The following is a 21,911-nucleotide window of genomic DNA, read 5'->3' as shown; positions in this document are numbered from 1 at the left end:
TCATATTCCTCATACTTGAAGAAATTCCTTGTAGTGGAGGTCCATTGACAATGAATTCTCTTAGTTTTGGTTTATTTGAAAAAGTCTTTATTTTTCCTTCATTTTTTAAAGATATTTTCACTGGGTATTGAATTCTGGGTTGGCAGTTTATCTTTCTGCATTTTAAAGATGTTGCCCCTTTGTCTTCTGGTTTGCATAGTTTCTAACGATAAGTCTGCTGTAATTCTTATCTTTGTTCCTCTGCATGTAATGGGTCAGTTCCCCGCCCCCCCACCCCGCCCCGCTGTCAAGATTTTCTTTGTCATTGACTTTCAGCAGTTTGAATATGGTATGTCTTGGGGCAGGGGGTGTCACAGGAGACTAGTATTTATCTTGCTTGATGTTCTTTGAGCTCTTTGGATATGTGTCTGCCATTAATTTTGGGAAGTTTTCAGCCATTATTTCTTCAGATGTTTCCTCTGCCCCATTCTCTCTCATTTCCTTCTGGGATTCCAATTATACTTAGGTTATGCCATTTGATACTGACCAATCATTCTTGGATGTTATGTTGTTTTAATTTAATTTTTGTTTTTCACTCTTTATTTCTCTTTGTGTTTCAGTTTGTGTAATTTTTATTTATCTATTTTTAAGTTCATTGATTCTTCCCTCAGTGTGCTGAGTCTACTGATGAGTCCCTTGAAGACATTCTTTATCTCTGTTACCATGTTTTTAATTTCTAGTATTTTCATTTGATACTTTATTATAATTTCCATCTCTCTGCCGAAATTACTCATTTGACCATGCATGTTGTTCACCTTTTCCACTAGAGATTTTAACATATTAATTAATTTTAAATTCTCTGTCTGATGGTTCCAATATCCATGTCATATCTTAGTTGACTTTTGACCATGTGTTGTTTTTTCCTGATTTTTTTGCAGGCTTTGTAATTTTTTCTAAAAGCAGCATCTTATGTTGGTCAGTAGTTGTTGTTGTTAGGTGCTGTCAAGTCAGTACCAACTCATAGCAACCCAATGTACAACAGGGTGAAACACCGCCTAGTCCTGTACCATCCTCATAATTGTTGTTATGGCTGAGCCCATTGTTACAGCCACTGTGTCAGTCCATCTCACAGGTCAGTAGAGACTGATGCAAATAATATGTGTGCCTGAAAATTGGCACGTTTGTGTTTTCCTAGATCTTTAGGGAGATTGAGTCAATCTAGTCAGGAATTAAGCTGGTTTTGTATTTGCAGTGGTTGTCCTCAGAGCAGGTTTAAATCCCTCTAGCATTTCTTATGAATGGGTGGGGCTGGTTTGCCAGAGAGTTTTTCTTAATCTATGCCCTGCCCTGAGTTTAAGGTCTTCCCTTTGCTCCTGCACCACAGAGAAGGTTTCTTTCCACACTCTTGACCCTCCTCTAGTCCGAGATTGCTGTTACTTGTTGCTTGTTGTCATGGTGGAGATGGTGGTGCACTCTTTTGTCTCATTTAGTCTTAGGCAAGCCCTGCATCCGCTGATTTTGGGAGTGAGGGGGAGTGATTCTGCTCCAGTACCCCAGGAGACCTCTGATAGTCTGGGCCTAGGACTTACTCCTTCATCTCCACTATGAATAGACAGTTGTCTATTTGTTTCCTCCACTCACAGTGGGTCTTCTCCATGCCCACAGCAACTGCTGTTCCCTTCTTCCAGGCCTACACTGGGAGAAGAGCTTGCATGTAAGTGGGAATTTCCCTGTGTCTGAGGCCCCCAGGAGTGATACCCCCTCACAGTAGTCCATACGTGGCCTCTAGCCATTACTTAAAACATTTAGCTGAATTCTTACCAGCTTGTATGGAGTCCGGCACCTACCCCTGGTAAGCAAGTGCCCACATCCCATCTCTCCTTGGAAGCGTCATTCTTCCCGTAGATTTTGGGCAGTTGGTTGGCCTGCAACCTCAGCTTTCTGATCAGATTCAAGAAAATTTGTGATTTTGCAGATATTTGGCATGTTTTTCTTGTAGGTGTGGAGCAACATTCTTTCCACACCTTCTTTCATTTGTTTTAAAAGTTCCACAGGCTATCATGTGCACCCCTAGCTGGGAGACATTATTTAAATGGAATCAACTAGATGGTAGGCACGGCAAAGAACTGTATAATTTATTGTCCAAACCAGGGAACTTTGAAAGTGTAAGGGGGCACCACTAATACATTGGGACAAGAGGTGTAGCCTGGGATCATGCCAGATAACTGGGATTTATGGTTACCCTGCTCATTTTATGTCATACGTGTAGAGCAGTGTCCTAGGTATATTACAAACGTGTGTTCAGTACTTACCAACTGACCCGTGGAGCTGGAATTTAAAATAGCAGACTCATTTGGAACAGGAAAATTCCTTTAAATATTGTGTGGTTTATCAATTTTTTATTAGAATATTCAGGCTTTTAGAAAAAAAAAAAGTACCCTTAAATCTTTTTACAAAATGACTGCTGTCGATTTTTTAAAAAACAAAGTGGCACATGTTTATATCATAAATGAGAAGAGCATTTGCCTCACCTCAAGTCAGTTGAACCCATTCTGGCTGTTTTCACTTGTAGACCTACTGCTCGCCGCAAGCCAGACTATGAGCCAGTTGAAAACACTGATGAGGCGCAGAAGAAGTTTGGCAACGTCAAAGCAATCTCTTCAGATATGTACTTCGGAAGACAAGCACAGGCTGATGTAAGGGTTCTACATGGGCCCCCGCAGAGTGGGAAGCAGGCACAGGCGTGGGGGTAGAGGGGCCATGGAAGGAGGTGTTGCTGACTGAGAAAAGACTGAGCTTGTGGGGCTGGTGCCTCGGCCCTGGCCCAAGATTGTTGGGGCCAGGCCTTGAACCCAGATCTACGTGATCACCTGCTCGGGCATGCTGGCTCGGCTGGAGGAGTGGTTGGAAGGCAGGGGCCGTGCCCACATTTCTCTTATTGCTCACACGGTATTTGGATAGCCATTCACATGCTATCTTTTGAGTGAATTTCAGATAACTCTTGATACAGCTATAATTTATTATTTAATGATTTTTAACCATAGTTAAATGAAGTATGTGTACATGTTTTGGGGAGTAGGTATATTTATTTTAAGGTTGCTGCCTCTTTTCTCAGCAATGTTAATGAGCTCATCTTAGTGGAGTCTCCTTAAGTGGGAAGACTCAGATGGAAGTGGAAGGTGGGGTTTCCCTATCATTACCTGTTGCCGTCGAGTCCATTCATATCGACCATATAGGACAGAGTAAAACTGCCCCATAGGTCTCCCAAGGAACGGCTAGTGGATTCGAACTGCCGACCTTTTGGTTAGCAGCCGAGCTCTTAACCACTGTGCCACCAGGTCTCCTCCCTCTCATTGGAAGGGCTGATCTGCTTACCTAAGCTCTTGGAGTTAAGAGCTATTGCGGGGCTTCTTGGACTAGTCAGAATTTTTTCCTAAAGTCTACTGATTTTGTTTGCAGCCATAGAATATTCACCATCATTTCGAGGGTATTCAGAGTTGCCCCCTCCACCCACACACCTGTGCTCTGTTGCAGGGACTGCCCACCCCCTACCCCTGCCTAGCAAAGGGTGTTCTAGCTCCTGCTGAAGGCAGGTCCTGCGCCACTGCCCAATCTCAGCCCACTTCTCCTGCACCAGTACCTTGTGGGGTCAGCCGTTCCCTCCTTTTCTTCTGGCTCCTTTTGCACCATCCAAAGAATCTCCCTTATTAAAAAAAACCAACACGTGAAACCCACCTATGACCCTCTGAGCTACCTCTCTTTCTGATCCCCTTCCCAGCCACATTCCTCAGAAGAGTTCTCAGAGTACCTGGCTTCCTTGTCCTCACCTCCCACCGTCTGCCCCAGACCCCCTGAGGCTGCCTTTGCAGGCTCACCAGGGACCAGTCAGTTCGCAAATCCAGTGCATCCCCTGGTCGTCATCTTCCTGGGTCTCTCCATAGCTTCTGATGTACTCACTAGCCCCTCCTTGAGGTATTCTGTACCCTTGACTTAATTACTCTCTTTCTGGGTTCTAATAATAATAACATTAACTCTTACATGGACTCACACTGTGCCAGGCACTGTTCTAAGTGTTCTGCGTTTATTAACTCGTCGTTGTTATCCTCACAACAGCCCTGGAAGCCAGGTCCTATTATTATCCTGATTTTACAGATGATGAGACAATAAGCTACTTGCCAAGTTTACGCAGACAGGAAATGACAGAGCCAGGGTGTGAGCCCACACAATCTCGTGTAATGGACCCTGCCTCCCCAGCCGCCTCCCCATCCCTCAGCCTCACTGCTTCTGCCTCAGCCCAGCCCTTGTCAGGGTTCTCTGCTGACCTCCCTGCCTGTCTTCTTCAGCCCTGCCCAGCTTGAGCACGTGTCCCCTTCCCTCCCACCAGGCTCCCCAGTCCTGTGTGCATCTTTCCCTCTACTGGGACAGCCTTCCCTACCCCCACCCTACACTGGCCTGGTGAGCACCTCTTCCTCCCTTGATTCAGCGTGGCGACGCCTTTCTCAAGCCCCTGGGGGAGAGAGAGTTTCTCCATCTTTGTGTCTGTGCTGTTCTCCCCAGCTGCCCTCAGGGGAACATCCTGATACTTCAGGGTCTATATTTGGTGTGTGTCTGTCTTCAGTGGCAGCGACTGGCACTCATTCATGTCTCTGTCTCCGTCCAGCATCCACCAGCTGTGTGTGGCATAAGTGGATCAGTCTTTGTAAAGCACCTGTCTGCACGCGAAGTCCAGAGCTCTAGCAGGGTCCATCTTAACAAAGGCACCCTGCCACACTCCTCGTTTTTATCTTCTAAGCAGATTGAACCCTTGGAGTTTTCTGTGCCTCTCTGGTTCCTCTCTGCCTTTATCCTCCTGCTTCAGAAGGCCGTGTGCCTCTTTCGTTCCCTCTGTTTTCTTCAGATGTCACCTGGGAAGTCTTACCATTCCCAAGGGTAGTTCACGTGAAACCAAACATCGGGCTTACCACTGTGGGGTTTACATCACACCATGGCTAATCCATGGCTCTCCTCTGCCCCCCTGCTGGGCCAGGAGACGGGGGTGGCAGTCTCCCCCTCCGTGCCTCTCGCGCTGTCATGGTGTGCGGGCACAGCAGGGACCTGATGAATGGAGGTATGGCCCGCTCTCCACAGGAGGCCACAGGGAGGCAGCGAGGGTCTGCTACCTGCCAGTGAGGAGATGGAAGAGCAGAGGACCCCCCCACCCAAAAATTCTGGGGTGTTGTAAGGAGACGAGGATCCTGGATTTCGAAGGATCCCCACAAAGTCGCTTGAAATTGAACATCACGGCTTTAAGCTCCCTCTCTCTACAACCTGATTTTGAATCTTAGGAAAGCTTAACAGCCCCAGGACTTAAATAGGAAAGAAAGCATTTCTGTTTTCAGAGGCAGGCCTCGCCCTCGCAGAGGACAGGGATCTGATATGTCTAATCGGGTGCACTCCGAAATCCACCTTGGTTTAGAGTTGATGACGTTCAGTTCAGTTCAGGTATCGGAGGAGAGCTTGGAGCGGCCTTGCTGGCCAGCTGGAATCTAAGCCCCGCTACAGAGGTGTTCTCCACCCCTCCTCTGGCTTTTCCCTGGCGCTGACTGTTGTCAGCCATGATGCTGGGTGTCCGTCTGTCTGCCCAAGCCTGCCTCCCTGGCAGACGTGATCTTCGTAAAGGCAGGGCCTCGGTCGGTGCTCTCCCCCACCCCAGGGCCCCGCGTGGGGTGGCCCCGAGTCACTGTTGAAGACGGGGGCCTGACGGGCGGGGGGGGGGGGCAAGCACAATTCCAGTTACAGCTCTTCTGTGATCCTTTTTGCAAAACCGCGCACGATGTTTGGAGCATAATGTTTCCTTATGCTTATCTTCTCTAGTATGAAACCAGGGCTCGGCTAGAGAGGCTTTCGGCGAGTTCCTCCATAAGCTCAGCTGACCTGTTTGAGGAGCAGAGGAAGCAGCCGTCAGGTGAGGGGAGACGGGAGCGGGAGGAGGACGTGGCGGTCGGACGGAGGATCTGAGGAGAGCTGACCCTCATGTCCACGGCACGAATGTGTTTCCTCCGGATAGGCCTTTTACTCTTCCCAGCTACGCTTCAGCGAGCGTTCTCTGCAGCTCTCTTCCCCCCGCTGTGAGTCAGGTTGACAGGATTCGTTGTTCAGGCCTTACATGTGAGGAGACTAGGTCCTGAAGCGACAGCCCCAGGGTTATGCGGAGCCCCCTTCCTGAAGCAGTGTCGTGGCTGAGTATTTTCCGGTACGATGTGAAGGCAGAGCCTAGGACACTGCTCTCTCCACCCTGGAAGTGGCCGGCTGGGGCACCCGAGTGACACGAACCGCTCTCTAGCTGTGAGACTGAATCCTTCATGCCACTGTTAGCTTCAGTCTGCTCCTCTGTAAAGGGGGTGAGCAATCCCACCTCCTGAGGCTGTAATGAGGCTTGAAGGAGATGCTGTGTATAGCCTGCCCAGCACAGGTCTGGCCGTGGCACGTGCTTAGCAAACGTGCATTGAGTGAGAACTCTTAGCCAGTGGGCAGGCAGAAGCAGAGCAGCAGCGGTGACCATCAGTGTCAGTCCCCCAGGGAGGACAGAGCATTGGGCTTAGGGAATGTGCAGGTGGGAGAGGAACTTCCTGTCTCCTCATCCCTCTTTAGGATCCACACCTCAGAGGAGAGATGTCTGGTAGTCTTGGGGCTGGAGCTGGGGGCTACGGTGGCGCTTACCACACAGTGGCAGGCTGAGGGGTAGGATGGGACAGCCCCATGAGCCCCCGGGAGTGACCTCATCACACAGGCCCGTCACCGCTACCCAGAACCATGTCACCCTCCATCCTTACTTTCTGTTACCTCTGAGCCTCAAGAAAGGCTTGCTCTAGTTTCCGAATCTGGCCTCAGCTGGGCTGCAGGTTTAAGGGAAGGGCTGTGTGAGGCCGTTCAGGAACCCAGTTATCAACAGGAAAGCCTGAGGGGAGGAGGGACCTCAGGGGACAAGAGCCAGGCATTGAAGGCCCAGTGTTGTCTACACCCCCATTTCCAGCCTTAGAGGAGCTGGGCATGGGTGCTTCTGGAAGGGGGTTGAGTCACGGAGTGGCCAACATGGGTGAGTCCAAAGGGAGACAGCTCAACAGAGAAGGTCATGGGGCACATGCTGAGTGGCTGGACCTCTGTGTTGTCTGGGGGGTGTTAGAAGACCCTGGTGGACCTCAGTGTGCAGTGGCCCCTGCCAGGTTGCTACACTGCAGTGGACAGGGTGTCCTAGCCACGCAGTGTCTGGGGAACAAGGTGTATGCTGGCAGAGTGGCCCACAGTGTGGTCAGCCAGTGTCCTGAGAGATACTTCAGGAGCTGGGGACCAAGGCCAGAGTGGGCAAGCCCAGTGTGTCTGAAACTGAGGTGGTGGTGGGCAGGGGCAAGGCTGCCACGGCCTAGGGCAGAGGATACAGCCAAGAGCTGGGTGGCCATGGAGGTGCTCTCTGGGCAGGGAGGGCTCCTGCCCTCAGCTGGCCAGGTTTCTGCCAGCGATTTCCTGGCACGGGTTCTGGGTGGGGCCGAGGGTTCACAGGCTTCTGTTACCATCTCTGAACTTCCGGTGTCCTGGCCTTTTGTCAGGCAACTTCCTTTTGTGACCAACCCCTTTGAGGGTTCTCAGGAATCCTGTCTCTGCTGCCCCCCTACCCCGGATCAGCGTGGGGCCACCTGCCAGAGCCCTGGCAGTTTGGCAGGTCAGTCCAGGGGACCAGGATTGTTAAAAAATCACCTACTGGCAATGTGTGGTTTTATCATTCAGTTGCTGGAAGTTTCACCCTGAAACATTGCTGTCTTGTTTTAAAAAACTTTCCAGTTGTTGAAGGAAAACTGTGGCCAGCCTGTGTTCCTATCCCCTTTCGTGAAGAAAAGTCCAGTAATTTTTCTGACCCTGTGTGGGTCCCAGGCAAACTCTGGTCCGTGGGAATGTGTGGCCATAGTAAGGGTGCACACTGGGGAGCCAGGCCACCCAGAGATTTCACACCCCTTCCCCAGCCGGCCCGTCCACTGCCTGCAAAGCTCACTCCCTCCCTCTCCTCCGTCCCAAACCAAAATAGTCCAGACCGTGATGACCCTCGTTCTGCATCTTCCATCAAGCTCATCATAAAGATGCCTTCTAATAACCTCCTAAATGTCAGTGCATCGAACAACTGTTATTAAATATTTACTGTTTATTTAGAGTGCATTTCAGTGAAGAGTAAAAGGTGGTTTTAAGAAACTGTTCTGTGTCCCATCTGTGAAGTATCACTGTCATCACAGATTGTAGTATTGTTAGTGGGAGTCCAGTCGGCTCCTCTGATGGCTTTATAAGTAGTCTGTAATTATATCACAGCTTTATAATTACTTGGGGGAGAAAAGAAAATACTTCTAAATTTGAAATGCCTCCCGGTGAAGTGAAATGCCTTCTGGGGATGTGGCTTAACCCAGGAGTCCTGTGGCTAAAGAGACAGCAGTTTGTAGATCAACCAAGTAAGTACGCAGGGCCCAGCATGTGGCATGGGTAGTGACAGCCTTGGCTTGGCTGTTGCGTAGTTAAACATTGGCCTCCTGAGAACTGGAGGATGCTAGAGGTGTTCTTCCTGTCTCTTCTCTCCTCCCTTGCCCATTTATTTCCCTGTCTGCCACTTCAGTTTACCTTTAAGAGAAGGGTAAAAAAAAAAATTTTTTTTTTGGGTGGCGAGAACTCAGCCCAAGTTCTCAGAAGCTTTAAAAATCTCTGGGGTGGTCATGTCAGCCCCAGTCACTCTGTTTATCTTTTTAAAGACCTTCAATGTTGCTTCTAATTACCACAGTCATACACACTGTAGACATTTTAGTGTATACATTTTTCATCCTGCCTTTTTAGAAAAATAGTATTTTACTATGTTTTTCGTGAAAATTTACACAGTAAGTTAGGTTCCTGTCTTTGTTCTCTAGGGCTGGTGTAACAGAAATACCACAAGTGGATGGCTTTAACAAACAAATTTGTTAATTTTCACACAGTTTAGGAGGCTAGAAGCCCCAGTTCAGAGTGCTGGCTCTAGGGGAACGGCTTTCTCTCTCTGTGGGCTCTTCAGCTTCTTCTTCCTGGTTCCTTGGAAATCTCCAGGTGGCTTGCATCTGTCTTCCCCCATCTCACTTTGCCTAATCTGCTCTTTTTATCTCTTGCAAGAGATTAACTCAAGACACACCCTACACTAATCCTGCCTCATTAACATAACAGAATACTCATTCCCAAAGGGGTTTATAACCACAGGCATAGAGGTTAGGATTTAGAACACATATTTGGGGGGATATAATTCAATCCATAACAGTTCCCGTTTGACAATTTTGTTACAAATTGTTCAGTGACATTGGTTACACTTTTCACAGTGTGTCAACATTCTCTTTTAATTGCGTTCTGGTTATTCTGTTTCCAGTACACTAGTTTCCCAGCCCCCCTTATTGCTTTAGAGTGACCATTGACCTTTTGGTCTCATATAGATGGTTTTTTACTGGAGCACCATACTCACAGGTCATATCCTTTGTGTGCTACTCTGTTATTTCACTAAAAGGTGATCTCAGGAGATAGTTGCAGTTAGAGGTTTAAAGAGTATTTTAGGGAGATAGTCTCAAGGAGGCCTCTGGTCCCAATTGGTCCAGTAAGTCTGGTCTTTGCAAGAATTTGAGTTTTGTTCTGCATTTTTCCCCTTCTAGCAGGGTCCATCTGTGGTGGCCCTGATCAGAATGGCCGTTAGTGGTAGCCGGGCACCATTTAGTTCTTCTGGTCTCAGGGTAGATGAGTCCATGGCTCTTATAGGCTATTAGCCCTATAGGCTAGTTTCTTCTCTGAGAATTTGTTTCCTTTTTTCTCTTTTGCTCCTGATGAGTAGAGACCAGTAGTTGTACCTTAGATGGCTGCTCACAAGGTTTTAAGACCCCAGATGCTACTCACCTCACTGGGATGCAGGACATGAACTCTGTGAACTGTATTGTGCCAGTTGACAGACTCGTGCTTGAGACTAAGGTCCTACACCTTCAAGCCTAGACACCCAATCTCATGAGGTGTTTGGTGTGTCTGAGAAGTGTCTTTAATTGTGTCCTGTATGGATATCTGTGTGTTATGGATTGAATTGTGTCCGCCAAAAACGTGTGTTATAAATCCTAACCTCTATGCCTATAGTTAAAATCCCATTTGAGAATGGATTGTCTTTGTTATGTTACTGAGACAGGATTAGTATAGGGTGAGTCTTAAATCAATCTCTTTTGAGATATAAAAGAGATTAAACCAAGGGAGAGAAGCAGAGATGGGGGAAAAGAGATGCCAATCCACCTTTTAGCTGTTGCGAATAGTGCTGCAGTGAACATTGGTGTAAGGTTTCTGTTTGCGTTCCTGCCTTCAGTCTTTTCGGTACACACTGAGAATTAGGATTGCTGGGTCATGTGGTAGTTTTATATTTAACTTCTTGATGAACCGCCAAACTGTTCCACAGTGACTGTACCATTTTCCATTCCCACCAGCAATGGATGAGGGTTCCAATTTCTTCACATTCTCACCACCACCCGATAATATCTGTTTGTTAGATCACAGCCATCCTAGTGGGAGTGAGGTGGTATCTCCTTGCGGTTTTGATTTGCATCTCCCTAATGATTAATGAGGAGCCCTGGTGGCCCAGCTGCTAACCAAAAGGTCAGCAGTTCGAATCTACCAGGCACTCCTTGGAAACCCTATGGGGCAGTTCTACTCTGTCCTATAGTATCGCTATAAGTTGGAGTTGACTCGACAGTGATGGGTTTGGTTTTTTTGTTTAATGACTAATGAAAGGAGCCCTGGTGCACAACAGTTAAGCACTTAGCTGCTAATGGAAAGGTTGGCGATTCACACCCACCAGCGGCTCCACCAGAGAAAAGACCTGGCGATTACAAGCTAGGAAACCCTACGGGGCAGTTCTCCTTTGTTCTGTAGCGTCTCTATGAGTGGGAATGGACTCAGTGGCACACAACAACACAATGACTGATGACACTGTGTGTCTTTTCACATGCTTGTTGGCCATTGGTATATCCCCTTTGGTGAAATGCCTAGTCAAGGCCTTTGCCCAGTTTTCAGTTGGGTTGTCTTTTTTGTTGTTGAGCTGTAGGAGTTATTTTATATTCTACATACTAAACCCTTATCAGATACATGGTTCCCCAAAATTTCCTCCCAGTCTGTAGGTTGTCTCTTCACTTTGTTGATAAAGTCCACAATGCCAGATTTAAATGCAAAGGAAAGAGCGTTTAACTCATGTGCACAGTAACTGACGTTACACGGATCTTAGTTTGTAGCTCGTACGTGCATCTGTGTTTCATTCTTACCAAGGAGTAGAAACGCTACACGAAACTAACTTAGCCGTTTTTATTTAATATTTGTATTGATTCTACCACCCTTCTCCACCTTCAGCTTACTGATGAATAAGGAAGGGCAGACAGAAAAAGGAGCTGTGGGTAGCCCTCTCTCCCATTCTTTGTGTCACCATTTTCAGTGTTGGCGGTCAGCTAATACCGGGAAGTAATGCCAGGCAGAAAGGGTACCGGAGGTTCTTTGGTTGTTTGTGTCTCCTAGAAGGCCATTGCCTCCTCTCTACATGGGAAGCAAGGTTTAACACAGCAACTACGTGCCTTAGTTACTAGTGCTGTCGTACGAAAAATACCGCAAGTGGGTGGCTTTAAAGAACAGAGGTTTATTTTCTCAGAGTTCTGGGGGCTGGGAATCTGCATTCAGCACAGCTGCAGGGCTGTGGGCATTGCTTGGCTGCTCGTAGATGTTTCTTCACATAGACCTTCACGTGGGCCTTTGAGGACCCACGAAACCTCGTTTACAGCCCAGTGCTGATTGGTTGGTTAACTGTGTGGTGAGTGGCAGGGCAGGAGCTGGGCAGTGGGCAGCTCTGCAGTTGCTTCAGGCCTTTGTCCCCCATGTTGGTCAAGCGCCAGCCATGTGCACACACTAGCTGCATGGCGGGAGCAAATCTCTCGGCCTCCCTCCAGGCCAGGCCCACCCAGGGTAGTTGTCATATAAGTGCCCACAGCCTGGTATGGCATCCGTCCCTGTGGTCACTCTCAGAAAGCATGGCCACTTGGGGTGTGGGACGGCTGCTACTCCCGGGGGGAGGTAGAGCTACTTAGGACACAAAGTGACAGAACAGAGGAAGCTTTGTGGGAGTAGTGTTGGAACAAAGAAAGCGTAAAATCCAGTTCGCCCCTCTCTGTGCATGTCTTTCAAAGACCACTGGGGCTGTGAGGCCTCCTTCCTTGCCCTGGTGCTCCTCCACTGTGTGCGTCCTGAGTGGGTGGCCATGCTGCCTGCCTGGAACCTGTGTCTGTGAGGCCTACTCGGGTGCCTTGGCCATGTTTGTCCTTTTTTCTCACTTAGCCCTAGAGCCTTGTGGCCTGGCAGGGCTGCATCTCAGAAGCACTGACCGGTTTTGCAATTGGGTGGTTTGGTTGGGCGATTTGCTAACTGTGTCTGCCATACAGCACAGCTGTGCAGTGGTATCATCAGAGAAGACGTGGTTACACAAACCGAAGTCATGTTAATCTCAGCAAATCAGTGTCCTCTGGGTCTGTCTCAGAGATGTCAGCACTGGAGAGCTTTTGTTTATTATTAAACACGTTGTTCTTATAGTCTTAGAGATACTTTATCTCTTGCCTTGTCTCCATTTCAGGGAAATTGGTACATGATGTTCTATTAAAAATTAATTTTCTGAAGAGCTTTGGAGCTGTCCTGGACTTTCCAGCTCCCTCCCCACACCCTCAGCCTTTCGTGGATATCCTTGGGTCTCCGTCACAGGTCGCCTGTTCCTGGACTGTGGCCTCAGCCCCTGCTTGTCCTTCTGCTCCAGCCTGGTCTCCCATACCTCACTTCCTCACTCTTCCCAGCGTGGTCTTTCAAAGTGCAGGCCCTTGGATTAGTGCACAGGCCCCTGCCTAGCTCGCCCCCTTCAGGACCAGGGTTCCCGTTGGCCTTTCCGGCCTCATTCCTGATCATTTCCCACAGTGTCCCTAGTCCAGCTAGCTGCCTTGGGTCTGCGGATCCTGAACTGCACTGGGCTGTCATGGGTCTCTGAGCCCGGAATGCTCCGCCCCTCCTGTTCACCTGGATGACCCACCATCTGCGCCCTGGGAGCTGCATCAGGCCCCTCTGCCTGCTCTCACCACTGTGACTGAGGCTGTCGGTGACCATCACCCCCAACTGAGCGTGAACTCTGAGGGATCAGGGTCTGTGCCTCTTTATCTCTGTACCTCGGCTCCTGGCAGAGGGCCTGGCTCAGAAACCCCAGGAAATGTTTACTGCATGAATGAATGAATGAGCTCTAAAACCAGTTGCCATCAAGCAGATTCTGACGCATAGCAACTGTATAGGACAGGGGAGAACTGCCCCATAGGGTTTCCAGGCAGTGCCTGGTGGATTTGAACTGCCGACCTCTTGGTTAGCTGTAGTTCTTAACCACTGCACCACCAGTGTTTCTAAATGAGCTCTAGAAGCACCCTGATCCAGCAGCCCCTCCATCAGGGCGCACAGAGCCAGAGCTCCCTGCTAGCCCTCCTCCGCCCACCTCCAATATTGGGCACGCCTGTGCTCATTCTCCTCTCTCCTAGCACGATGGCCACAGGCCCTGTGCTTGCTCTCCTCCGAGCCGTGCATCGCCATGTGGCAGGTGCTCGGCAGCCGTGTATGCGGCGGCTCGCAGGCTCGAAGCTTGCATGTGCTTTGCCATCCTTCCTTCCTTGTGTGGGGGTCACAGAGACACATACATGGACACACGTACAGGTGGCAGCCCAGCAGCCTAGACTCCAAGAGGTGATGAGCAGAGCCCCTGCAGCCTGTGCCGAGCAGCCCATCATTAGTGGGTCGTCAGCCTCTGCTGAGGCATTGGTTTCCGTAGGGAGACTTGCCTGCTCTGATAGACACGGGGTCTTCCCCTCAGCCTCTACCTACCCTCTGCTGAGGCATTGGTTTCCGTAGGGAGACTTGCCTGCCCTGACGGACACGGGATCTTCCCGTCAACCTCCACCTACATGGTCAACCTCTACGCACATGGCTTAGCTTCCCTGCCCCGCAGGCCCCTGCCTCAGAGCAGGAACTGCTACCACTCTGGGTATCCCCCTAATACTCCTCTTCCAGCCTCCTGCAGCTAGTCACTAAGCCCCATCACACAACCCCCCAGGACCCTCAGGCCCACCCACTCCTTCTCACCCTGTGACCCTCAGGCCCACCCACTCCTTACTCCATGACTCTCAGGCCTGCCCACTCCGTACCCCAGGACCCTCAGATCCACCCTCTCCTTATCCCAGGACCCTCAGGTCCACTCACTCCTTACCCCCAGAACCCTCAAATCCACCCCCTCCTCACCCCACGACCCTCAGGCCCACCCCCTCCTCACCCCAGCATCCCCTCTGCCTGGACCATGCAATGGCCTCCCGACTGCCCGCTTCCTTCACTGTTGCTTCCCCCGCCCGCTCTGTGCACGCAGCAAACAGCATAGGCCACATTATCATTAGGGCTTGTCATCTTCTTTAGGGGCTGGGTGGTAAGCTCTGGAAAAGCAGTGTCTGTGCAGCCCCTGCCCTGGGAGCAGGGACCCAGGGACCTATCTAGACCATGGGTCAGGGAGCCTCTTCCTGCGGAACTGGGTGTAAGCTGCCGTTCCCTGAAGCCCGTGAAAACATGGGCATGATTGGGCTTCTTTGACCACTGCCATCTCTGACCACTGACCCCTCCAGCCTGCCCTGGGCAGCTGTCACAGCCAACTTGGCGCCGAGTGTGGGCATGGCTGATGCCAGCGACCAGGAGGAAGGGAGCCTTTGCTAAACACAGGAAGATCTCTGGTCAGATTTCTTACATTTGGAACCTTTCCAAGCCAGGCAGCAGACGCGCAGGTGGGCAGCTCCACCGTGCCAGGGGTCTGTCATCTGCTCCACAAGTTGCCAAGTTACTTATCCCCTCAGGATCATAGGCTTTCAGGATGAAGTAAGTACTGAGAATGTGTAAACACAGTGGCCGGGTGAGACCCAAGCTTGTTTCTCTCATAAAAATCTGGGGAGGCAGTTGGGGACTGGTGTGGGGTATTCCTTGGGGTCTGGGGCTCAGGCATTTCTCCAGTGCCTGCAAGCTCCCTAGTTCAGGGAGGACAGAAGGACACGGGGAGGGGCCTTGTCACCACCTCTGGTCACCTGGTGCTGAGGATAGTCAGTGAGGGGCTGTAGTCCCGGAGCTGCTCTGCTCAGGCCCAGGGCCGCTCTGAGGAGGGGTAGACACCTCAGAGCAGAACAGAAGTACCTCTGCTCTAGCTTGCCAGTGTGTGTGTGCCTTGGTGGCGTTCTCCAGTTGGAAACTCCGAGTAGAGGAAGAGCCACCCTCTGAGCTCTGGTTCACGCCAGCCAGCCACCCTGGACCCATAACATGGCTGCACAGTTATGGCTCTCTGAGCACTGGTCTGTGCCACCAGCCACTGTGGACCTGTAACGTGGCTGCGTAGCCATGACTCTCAGCTCTGGTCCACACCAACCAGCTATCATGGATCCGTAACCTGGCTGCGCAGCCGTGGCTCTCTGGCTCCCACATTTAACATCCCACAGCAACTCCTTGTTTGCTGGACTTAGTCAGGCAACTGTAAGTGGCTATGCTGGGATTTGAACCCAGACGTATCACTGCTCTGGGCATCTGCTTTGTAACTGGCAAAGGGTATAAAACTTTAAAAAGTCAGCTGTCACTTCCTGGCTCTTTTGTGGAGTGGAGGGGCAAGAGCTCACATCTGGGGCCCTCCCACGTGGTAGGCGTGGGAACAGTGCAGTGGGAAACTGCTGGCCTGAAGGACAAGGCCATTGTTTCTGCTTTTTTTTTTCTGGAAAGGGACCTGACCGAGATTTCTGTTGCTTAGGGTGGATGAGGGTATAGGTGGCCTGCACGTGGGGCCTGGAGGAGCAGCAGGTTTGGGTTCTGCTCACAATCACTGAGTCCTTCTGCGTCTTATTACAGCTGTGTAACAAAGGTTTACCATGAAAGCTGTGTTGTCACAGTTGTCACACAGGCATGTGGTCGGACCATGCACCTGTGATAACACTGACCTGCGTTACCTACATAGGTTGTTGTTGTTAGGTGGCGTCGGGTCTGCTCTGACTCACAGGGACCCTGTGCACAGCAGAAGGAAACACTGCCCGGTACTTACACTGGTACCACACGATAATGTTTGCACTCTACCTACATTTGCGCTTTACCTACACGGGTACTGTACGGTAATGTTTGTGCTTTACCTACACGGGTACGGTACGGTAATGTTTGTGCTTTACCTACACGGGTACTGTACGGTAATGTTTGCATCAGGACAATCAAAATGGAAATAATAGAAGCCCAGCTCAAACTAGCCTGAGCACACAGTGAAGATACTGGCTTCTGTTCCCGGGAAGATTCAGAGTCAAGCGAGTTCACTGGCATGGACTCCTCGTTTCTGGCTTGTTCCTTGGGCAGTGGCCTCGTTCTCTTGGGCTGCAACAAGCTTCTCCGTCCATCTATCCTTGAGGGGTGAGTTGGAAGGGCAGTCAGAGTCACAAAGAGCCGCAGCTGGAGCCCGGAGCAGGCCGTCTCCTCTTCACTTGAGTAAATGGCTCCCAAGGAAGGTTTCAATTGGCCAAGCCTGGTCACGTGCCCATCTGTGGATAGGGTTGAGGGGTGGGGTATCCCCAGAGGAAGGGAGGGTGGCTCTCACCAAAAGTGGGGGAACCGATGCTGAGCAGACAGATATCCATCCATTGGCCCTTCACTGAGTACTTATGTGTCAGGCCTTGTGTTAAGCACCTTAGAGACAGAGGCTCAGAGACGGTAAAGAACTTGTCCAAAGACACACAGCTTAGAAGTGGCAGTGCCAAAATTTGAACCCATGATGGTTAAGCCCCAGTGCTGCGTCTTCTCTCAGCTGATTCATGGTGGGGCTGCAACTTAAACCGGGATCCTGACCTCACTGCGGGGTCCTTTCCCATAGCCACAGCTGCTGCTTGCGGAGAAGCAGGGAGGGACGGGGTGTGTCCTCTGAAGTCCCCTGAGCTCTCTGCCCTGTCGCTCCCAGCGGAGAGTGACGAGCCTCCATGTTGTGTGTGTGCAGGAAACTACAATCTCACCAGCGTGCTGCCCGCCGCTCCCGACATGGCGCAGTTTAAGCAGGGCGTGAGGTCCGTCGCCGGGAAGCTCTCGGTCTTTGCCAACGGTGTCATGACTTCCATCCAGGTTAGTGGACGGGGCAGCCTGACAGCAGGGTTGTTAGGCTGAGTCTGATGGTGGGGTTCGTGGTTTCGAAAATGAGATCTGGACCGTTCTGCAGCTGCTGGAAAAGTCCACTGTATGCCATTTATGTTGCTACCGTGTGACCCAAGGCGTGTGAAAACCACAGATGACAGGTTATGTTCTTGTAAACGCTTCCAAAGGGGAATCCTTACAGGAGTTCTCATGATCACTGGTAGCTTTTTCCCTACATTGGAAAATACGGAGAAATATCCAGAAGAAAATAAAAATTGCCTATAATCCCACCTCACAGGGGCAACTTCTGTTAGTTTTGTCTCCCAGTTTTAGGTATTCTCTTTCCTCCACTTGTGTGTGTGTGTGTGTAAAATACGTATAGCATAAGATTTGCCATTTTAACCATTTTTCAGTGTCCAGTGGTGTTACAGTCACAGCGTTTGCAGCCATTACCACTATTTCCCAAACATTTCCATCACCTCAAACGGAGACTCAGTACCCATTTTTGTCCCTACTCTCCACTTTCTGTTCCCCCAGCCCCTGGCAACCACTAATCTGCTTTCTGTGTCTGCATTCGCCTGTTCTAGACGTTTCATGTAAGCGAGTCATACGACATGTATCTTTCCTGTCTGACTGACTTCACTCAGCATCGTGTTTTCAAGGTTCATCCATGCCGGATTGTGTATCCGGACTTCGTTTCTCTCTATGGCTGCGTAATAGTCCATTGTATGCGTGTTGTTAGGATTTTGGCGTATTTTATTTTAGCTCTAGATTTCTGAGTCTCTTTAAAATTAAAAGGGGATTATATTGTAGACATGCTTTCGTATCCTGTTTTCCTCTGTGGTGTTATGAGCATTTTCATATAATTAAAAATTACTCAGAAACCACATTCTTTTGAGTGAAAATACATACCATAATGTATTTGACAATTCCCCAGTTGGCTGTTTAGGCTGTATTTCAGTCTTTTAAATAAGGCAAGGATGGAGCAGCCGTGTATATAAAAATGTAAGGCCATCTCGGATTATATGCAAGGCCTATTTCTTGAACCTTCTTGTTTAGGTCTTTTCTTTAGAAGGATTCTATTACTAATGAGAACGTGGCCACTGGGGTCTGACCTTGTTAACACGGGCCCCAGTGCCCCTAAAGGGGGTTCCTAGTTTCCAGACAGCACTGTTCTGGCCCCAGGTTTGGGGGATGCTCCCCACTGCAAAGAATCCCCTCAACCCTGAGGTGCTGGCTGTCGCTGTTTTCACTGCTGTTAATCACACAATGGTCCCTTCCGTGGCCCTTCAGTTAGAATTTATAAAGCCCTTCCATGGCCCGAGGTCAGCTGCGCTCCCTTAGGTCAGCGCCCCAAGCAGGTAGACGTCCTGTTCTGTGATATTCACCCCCATGTCGTCAATGAAGAGACAGAGCACAGAGGGTTCTGTAGCGTCTGCACATCGTTCAGCTGAACCAGCACCTTGCAGGCCAGGGTTTCCGTCTCCAAGTGCGTTCCCCTCTACTCCACCTCACGCTTGCTCCCAGAGGGCTTGGCGTTGGGCTTTCATTAAACATCAGGACGCTCTCGCTTACCACGCCCTCCGCGGGTCAGAGGCCTGCTCCCTGCTTCACAGCCCCAGCCACGCCAGGAAGGCAGAGGCAAGACGTCACCAAGTCGGGCTCCAAAGCCCCCACAGCGTTGTCAGCACCTGCGACCGGCTGTGATGTCGGCTCCCTTGGTCTGCCTCCTTGAGGCTCAGGGCTCGTGTCAGATGCTGGCACCTGTGCTTTGTGTCGGTCGCAGTGTCACTTTGACAACACGGAACATCCGTGCGCCTGCAGACGAGCACTTGATGCCGAGCACTGGTGACTTCATTTTCTCTTTTCTCCAGGATCGCTACGGCTCTTAACGCTGACACCACGGCCTGTGTTCTGGAGAAGCCCCTCTTCAGGTGAACCAGAGGCCATACCACAGCCTGCAGGGAAGACCAGCCAGCTCTCCAGGTTGCCTGGCTGCTGCTTGTTCACCTAGTACATATACACGTTCCCAATTTTAACATTTCATTGAGAAATTCTCATTTTTGATGTAGAAGAAGCTCTGTTCTCCTCAGCCTTTCTCCCTGCATGCCCGCCTTTGGCGTGGCCAAGCGTACCTTGCTTTGCTCTCTTGGAGTTTTTAGTCCCGACAGCAGCTGGGGGCCTGGAGACAGCAGTTCCCCTGAGTGAACACAGACAGCCTTCGCTTCCAGGGCTCAGTGCTGGGTGACTCAGCCCAGGACTCCCGGGAGCAGCGGTCTCCACAGGCCTGAAGAGACGCCGCTCGCAAACAAGCATTTCATTCCAAAGGGAGCAAAGAATAAAAACAAAGTACCGAAAATGACTGGTGTCTGGTTTGACAGGCTGCTTCATTTGTGTGTCTGCATACTAAGGTGATTTTAAATAACGTTTACGGTCATCATCCCTCTGTGGATTGCTTATTTTGTATGATCCATAAACTTAAAAATTTCTTCAGTGAGTGTGCTTTTAACAAACCTATGTTTGCACCTTGACTAGGGGCTTGGCTTCGTCTCCTGCCAAGGCGCGGCTGTTTGAATTTATGGGCAGTGTAAGGCGAGGGCTCCCTCAGTGAGTTCTGAATCAGTGGAGTGTACAGAACTAAAGTTGGTAAGGTAAGAAGAACCCACTGCCAGCCGGCATTTCAGTCTGTGGGAAAGAGTAGTGGTCATTGGGTAGTTTTGCTAATATTTTTTTATCTTACTCCTGGTTTTCAAAAAATTACAGAATGTGTATAATGAATAAAGAAAAATAATTTGGCTGTGTTTTAGACAGCATAGAATATATTGTTCAACACAGTAACATATTTGAAATTCAATGAACCGAAAACGTGATTTCCACTGAATATTTTGTGAATTTTTCTGAAGAGCTCAAATTTGTAGACTTCTAAGTATAATAAAAAGCCGCAGCAGACTGTGTTGCCTATGTTTTTTACAAAAAGCTTTTGTAATAACTCTGAAAGCAGTGCGCGGTATACGGGGAGGGACATACGGCGGAATTAAGGCAGAATCACAGGTGGTCTGTTTGTAATGGCTGTCTGGGACCTCATGTGTGGCTGTCATTATATGGGAGTGTTCTGATGCAGCGTGTGGGGTGTCCTTGTTGAAATGAGGGTCTGTAGGACACCAGGAGCCCTGATGGCACAGCAGCTAAAGTGCTCGGCTGCTAACCATAAGGTCAGTGGTTCGAACCCACCAGCCGCTCTGCAGGAGGGTAGTTCTACTCTGTCCTGTAGGGTTGCTATGAGTCAGAAAGCACTTGGCATCAGTGGGTTTGGTTTTGGGGTTTAGGGCAGCCCCTTGGGGTGGGGCTTCGTGGTCACCCAGGAGGTAGGGTGTCTTTCATCCCCACACGTTGAAGCAGGCTGGGGCTTGGAGTTCTCATTCCCTTTCCCAGGAGCCCTTGGAGCAAGTTATGTTCCTATTTTACAGAGGGAGTGAGTAAGGCAGAGGCTGAGACCACTGCCGGAGGCCGCTCCCTCTAACTCTGCTTTTCTCCCTCATGGAGCTTCTCCCGTGGAGGCCCTGGCCTCCTTCAGGGTCCAGCCTTCAGAGGTACTTCAGTGAGGACCTGGTGCTCAGTGCTTTACCTGTGCAGGGCCCCTCCCCTCTGCCGCAGGCAGATGCTCCACCACCCCCCTCAGACGGGCTCGTCCTCGTGCATGCATGTGAATGTGTGTGTACACATGTGCGTGTGGGTATGCGTGCCTGTGTATGTGTGTGCATGCGTGCCTGTGTATGTGTGTGCATGCGTTCCAGTGAATGTGTGTATTCCTGTGAATTCATGCGTGCCTGTGTATGTGTGTGCGTGCATTCCTATGAATGTGTGCGTGTGCCTGTGTAAGTGTGTGCATGCATCCCTGTGAATGTGTGCATGCCTGTGTATGTGTGTGTGCGTTCCTGTGAATTCATGCGTGTCTGTGTACGTGTGTGCCTGCATTCCTGTGAATGTGTGCATGCTTGCCTGTGTACGTGTGTGCATGCATGCCTGTGTACGTGTGTGCATGTGTTCCTGTGAATGCGTGCATGCTTGCCTGTGTACATGTGTGCGTGTGTTCCTGTGAATGTGTGCATGCTTGCCTGTGTACATGTGTGCATGCTTGCCTGTGTACGTGTGTGCATGCATGCCTGTGTGCATGTGTGCCTGTGTACGTGTGTGCATCCATTCCTGTGAATGTGTGTGTGTTCCTGTGTACATGTGTGCACGCATGCCTGTGTGCGTGTGTGTGCCTGTGTACGTGTGTGTGCCTGTGTAGACGTGTGCGTGCATTCCTGTGAATGTCTGCATGCGTGCCTGTGTACATGTGTGCGTGAGTTCCTGTGTACGTGTGTGCGTGCATTCCTGTGAATGTGTGCATGTGGAAGTGTGTGTGTGAATTTAGTTTGTGTTCTTGGCCCATTTAGCCTTGGGCCTTGGTGTTTTGTAATCAGTTTGCACAAGTGCTTTATATATTAAAGATGTTAATATTTGTTTTAACTAAACATGTTTTGGATCTCCTGATTAAAAAAGAAAATGGCACTTTGACAATCCAAAGACCTGGTGTCCAGGCACAGCACCCAAAGGTGCTGCCAGGATTTATCCAGTGTTGCAGGCCCTTGGGGCCACCCCAAGCCATCTGGTAGGGAGGCCCGGAAGCCTTGGGGGAGACTGGGAGGTCACCTGAGCTACAGGCC

General features: G+C 50.1%; 1 protein-coding gene across 1 annotated transcript in view; it reads left to right on the top strand.

The window, feature by feature from the left end:
* ARFGAP3 (ADP ribosylation factor GTPase activating protein 3) overlaps window positions 1–20,151 on the top strand; it is a 73,830-nt gene extending 53,679 nt beyond the window's left edge. Inside the window, exons 13-16 of the mRNA XM_049884566.1 lie at window positions 2,552–2,675; window positions 5,833–5,923; window positions 17,072–17,193; window positions 19,077–20,151. Of these exons, the coding sequence (XP_049740523.1) occupies window positions 2,552–2,675; window positions 5,833–5,923; window positions 17,072–17,193; window positions 19,077–19,094 (355 nt within the window). The 3' untranslated portion in view covers window positions 19,095–20,151. The remainder of the gene's footprint in view (window positions 1–2,551; window positions 2,676–5,832; window positions 5,924–17,071; window positions 17,194–19,076) is intronic.
* The last annotated feature ends 1,760 nt before the right edge of the window (window positions 20,152–21,911 follow it).

The sequence above is a fragment of the Elephas maximus genome, chromosome 4, assembly GCF_024166365.1.
Source record: "Elephas maximus indicus isolate mEleMax1 chromosome 4, mEleMax1 primary haplotype, whole genome shotgun sequence".
Lineage (NCBI taxonomy): Eukaryota > Metazoa > Chordata > Mammalia > Proboscidea > Elephantidae > Elephas > Elephas maximus.
The sequence above is the reverse complement of the archived record's forward strand: the minus strand, read 5'-3'. Positions and strand labels throughout refer to the sequence as shown.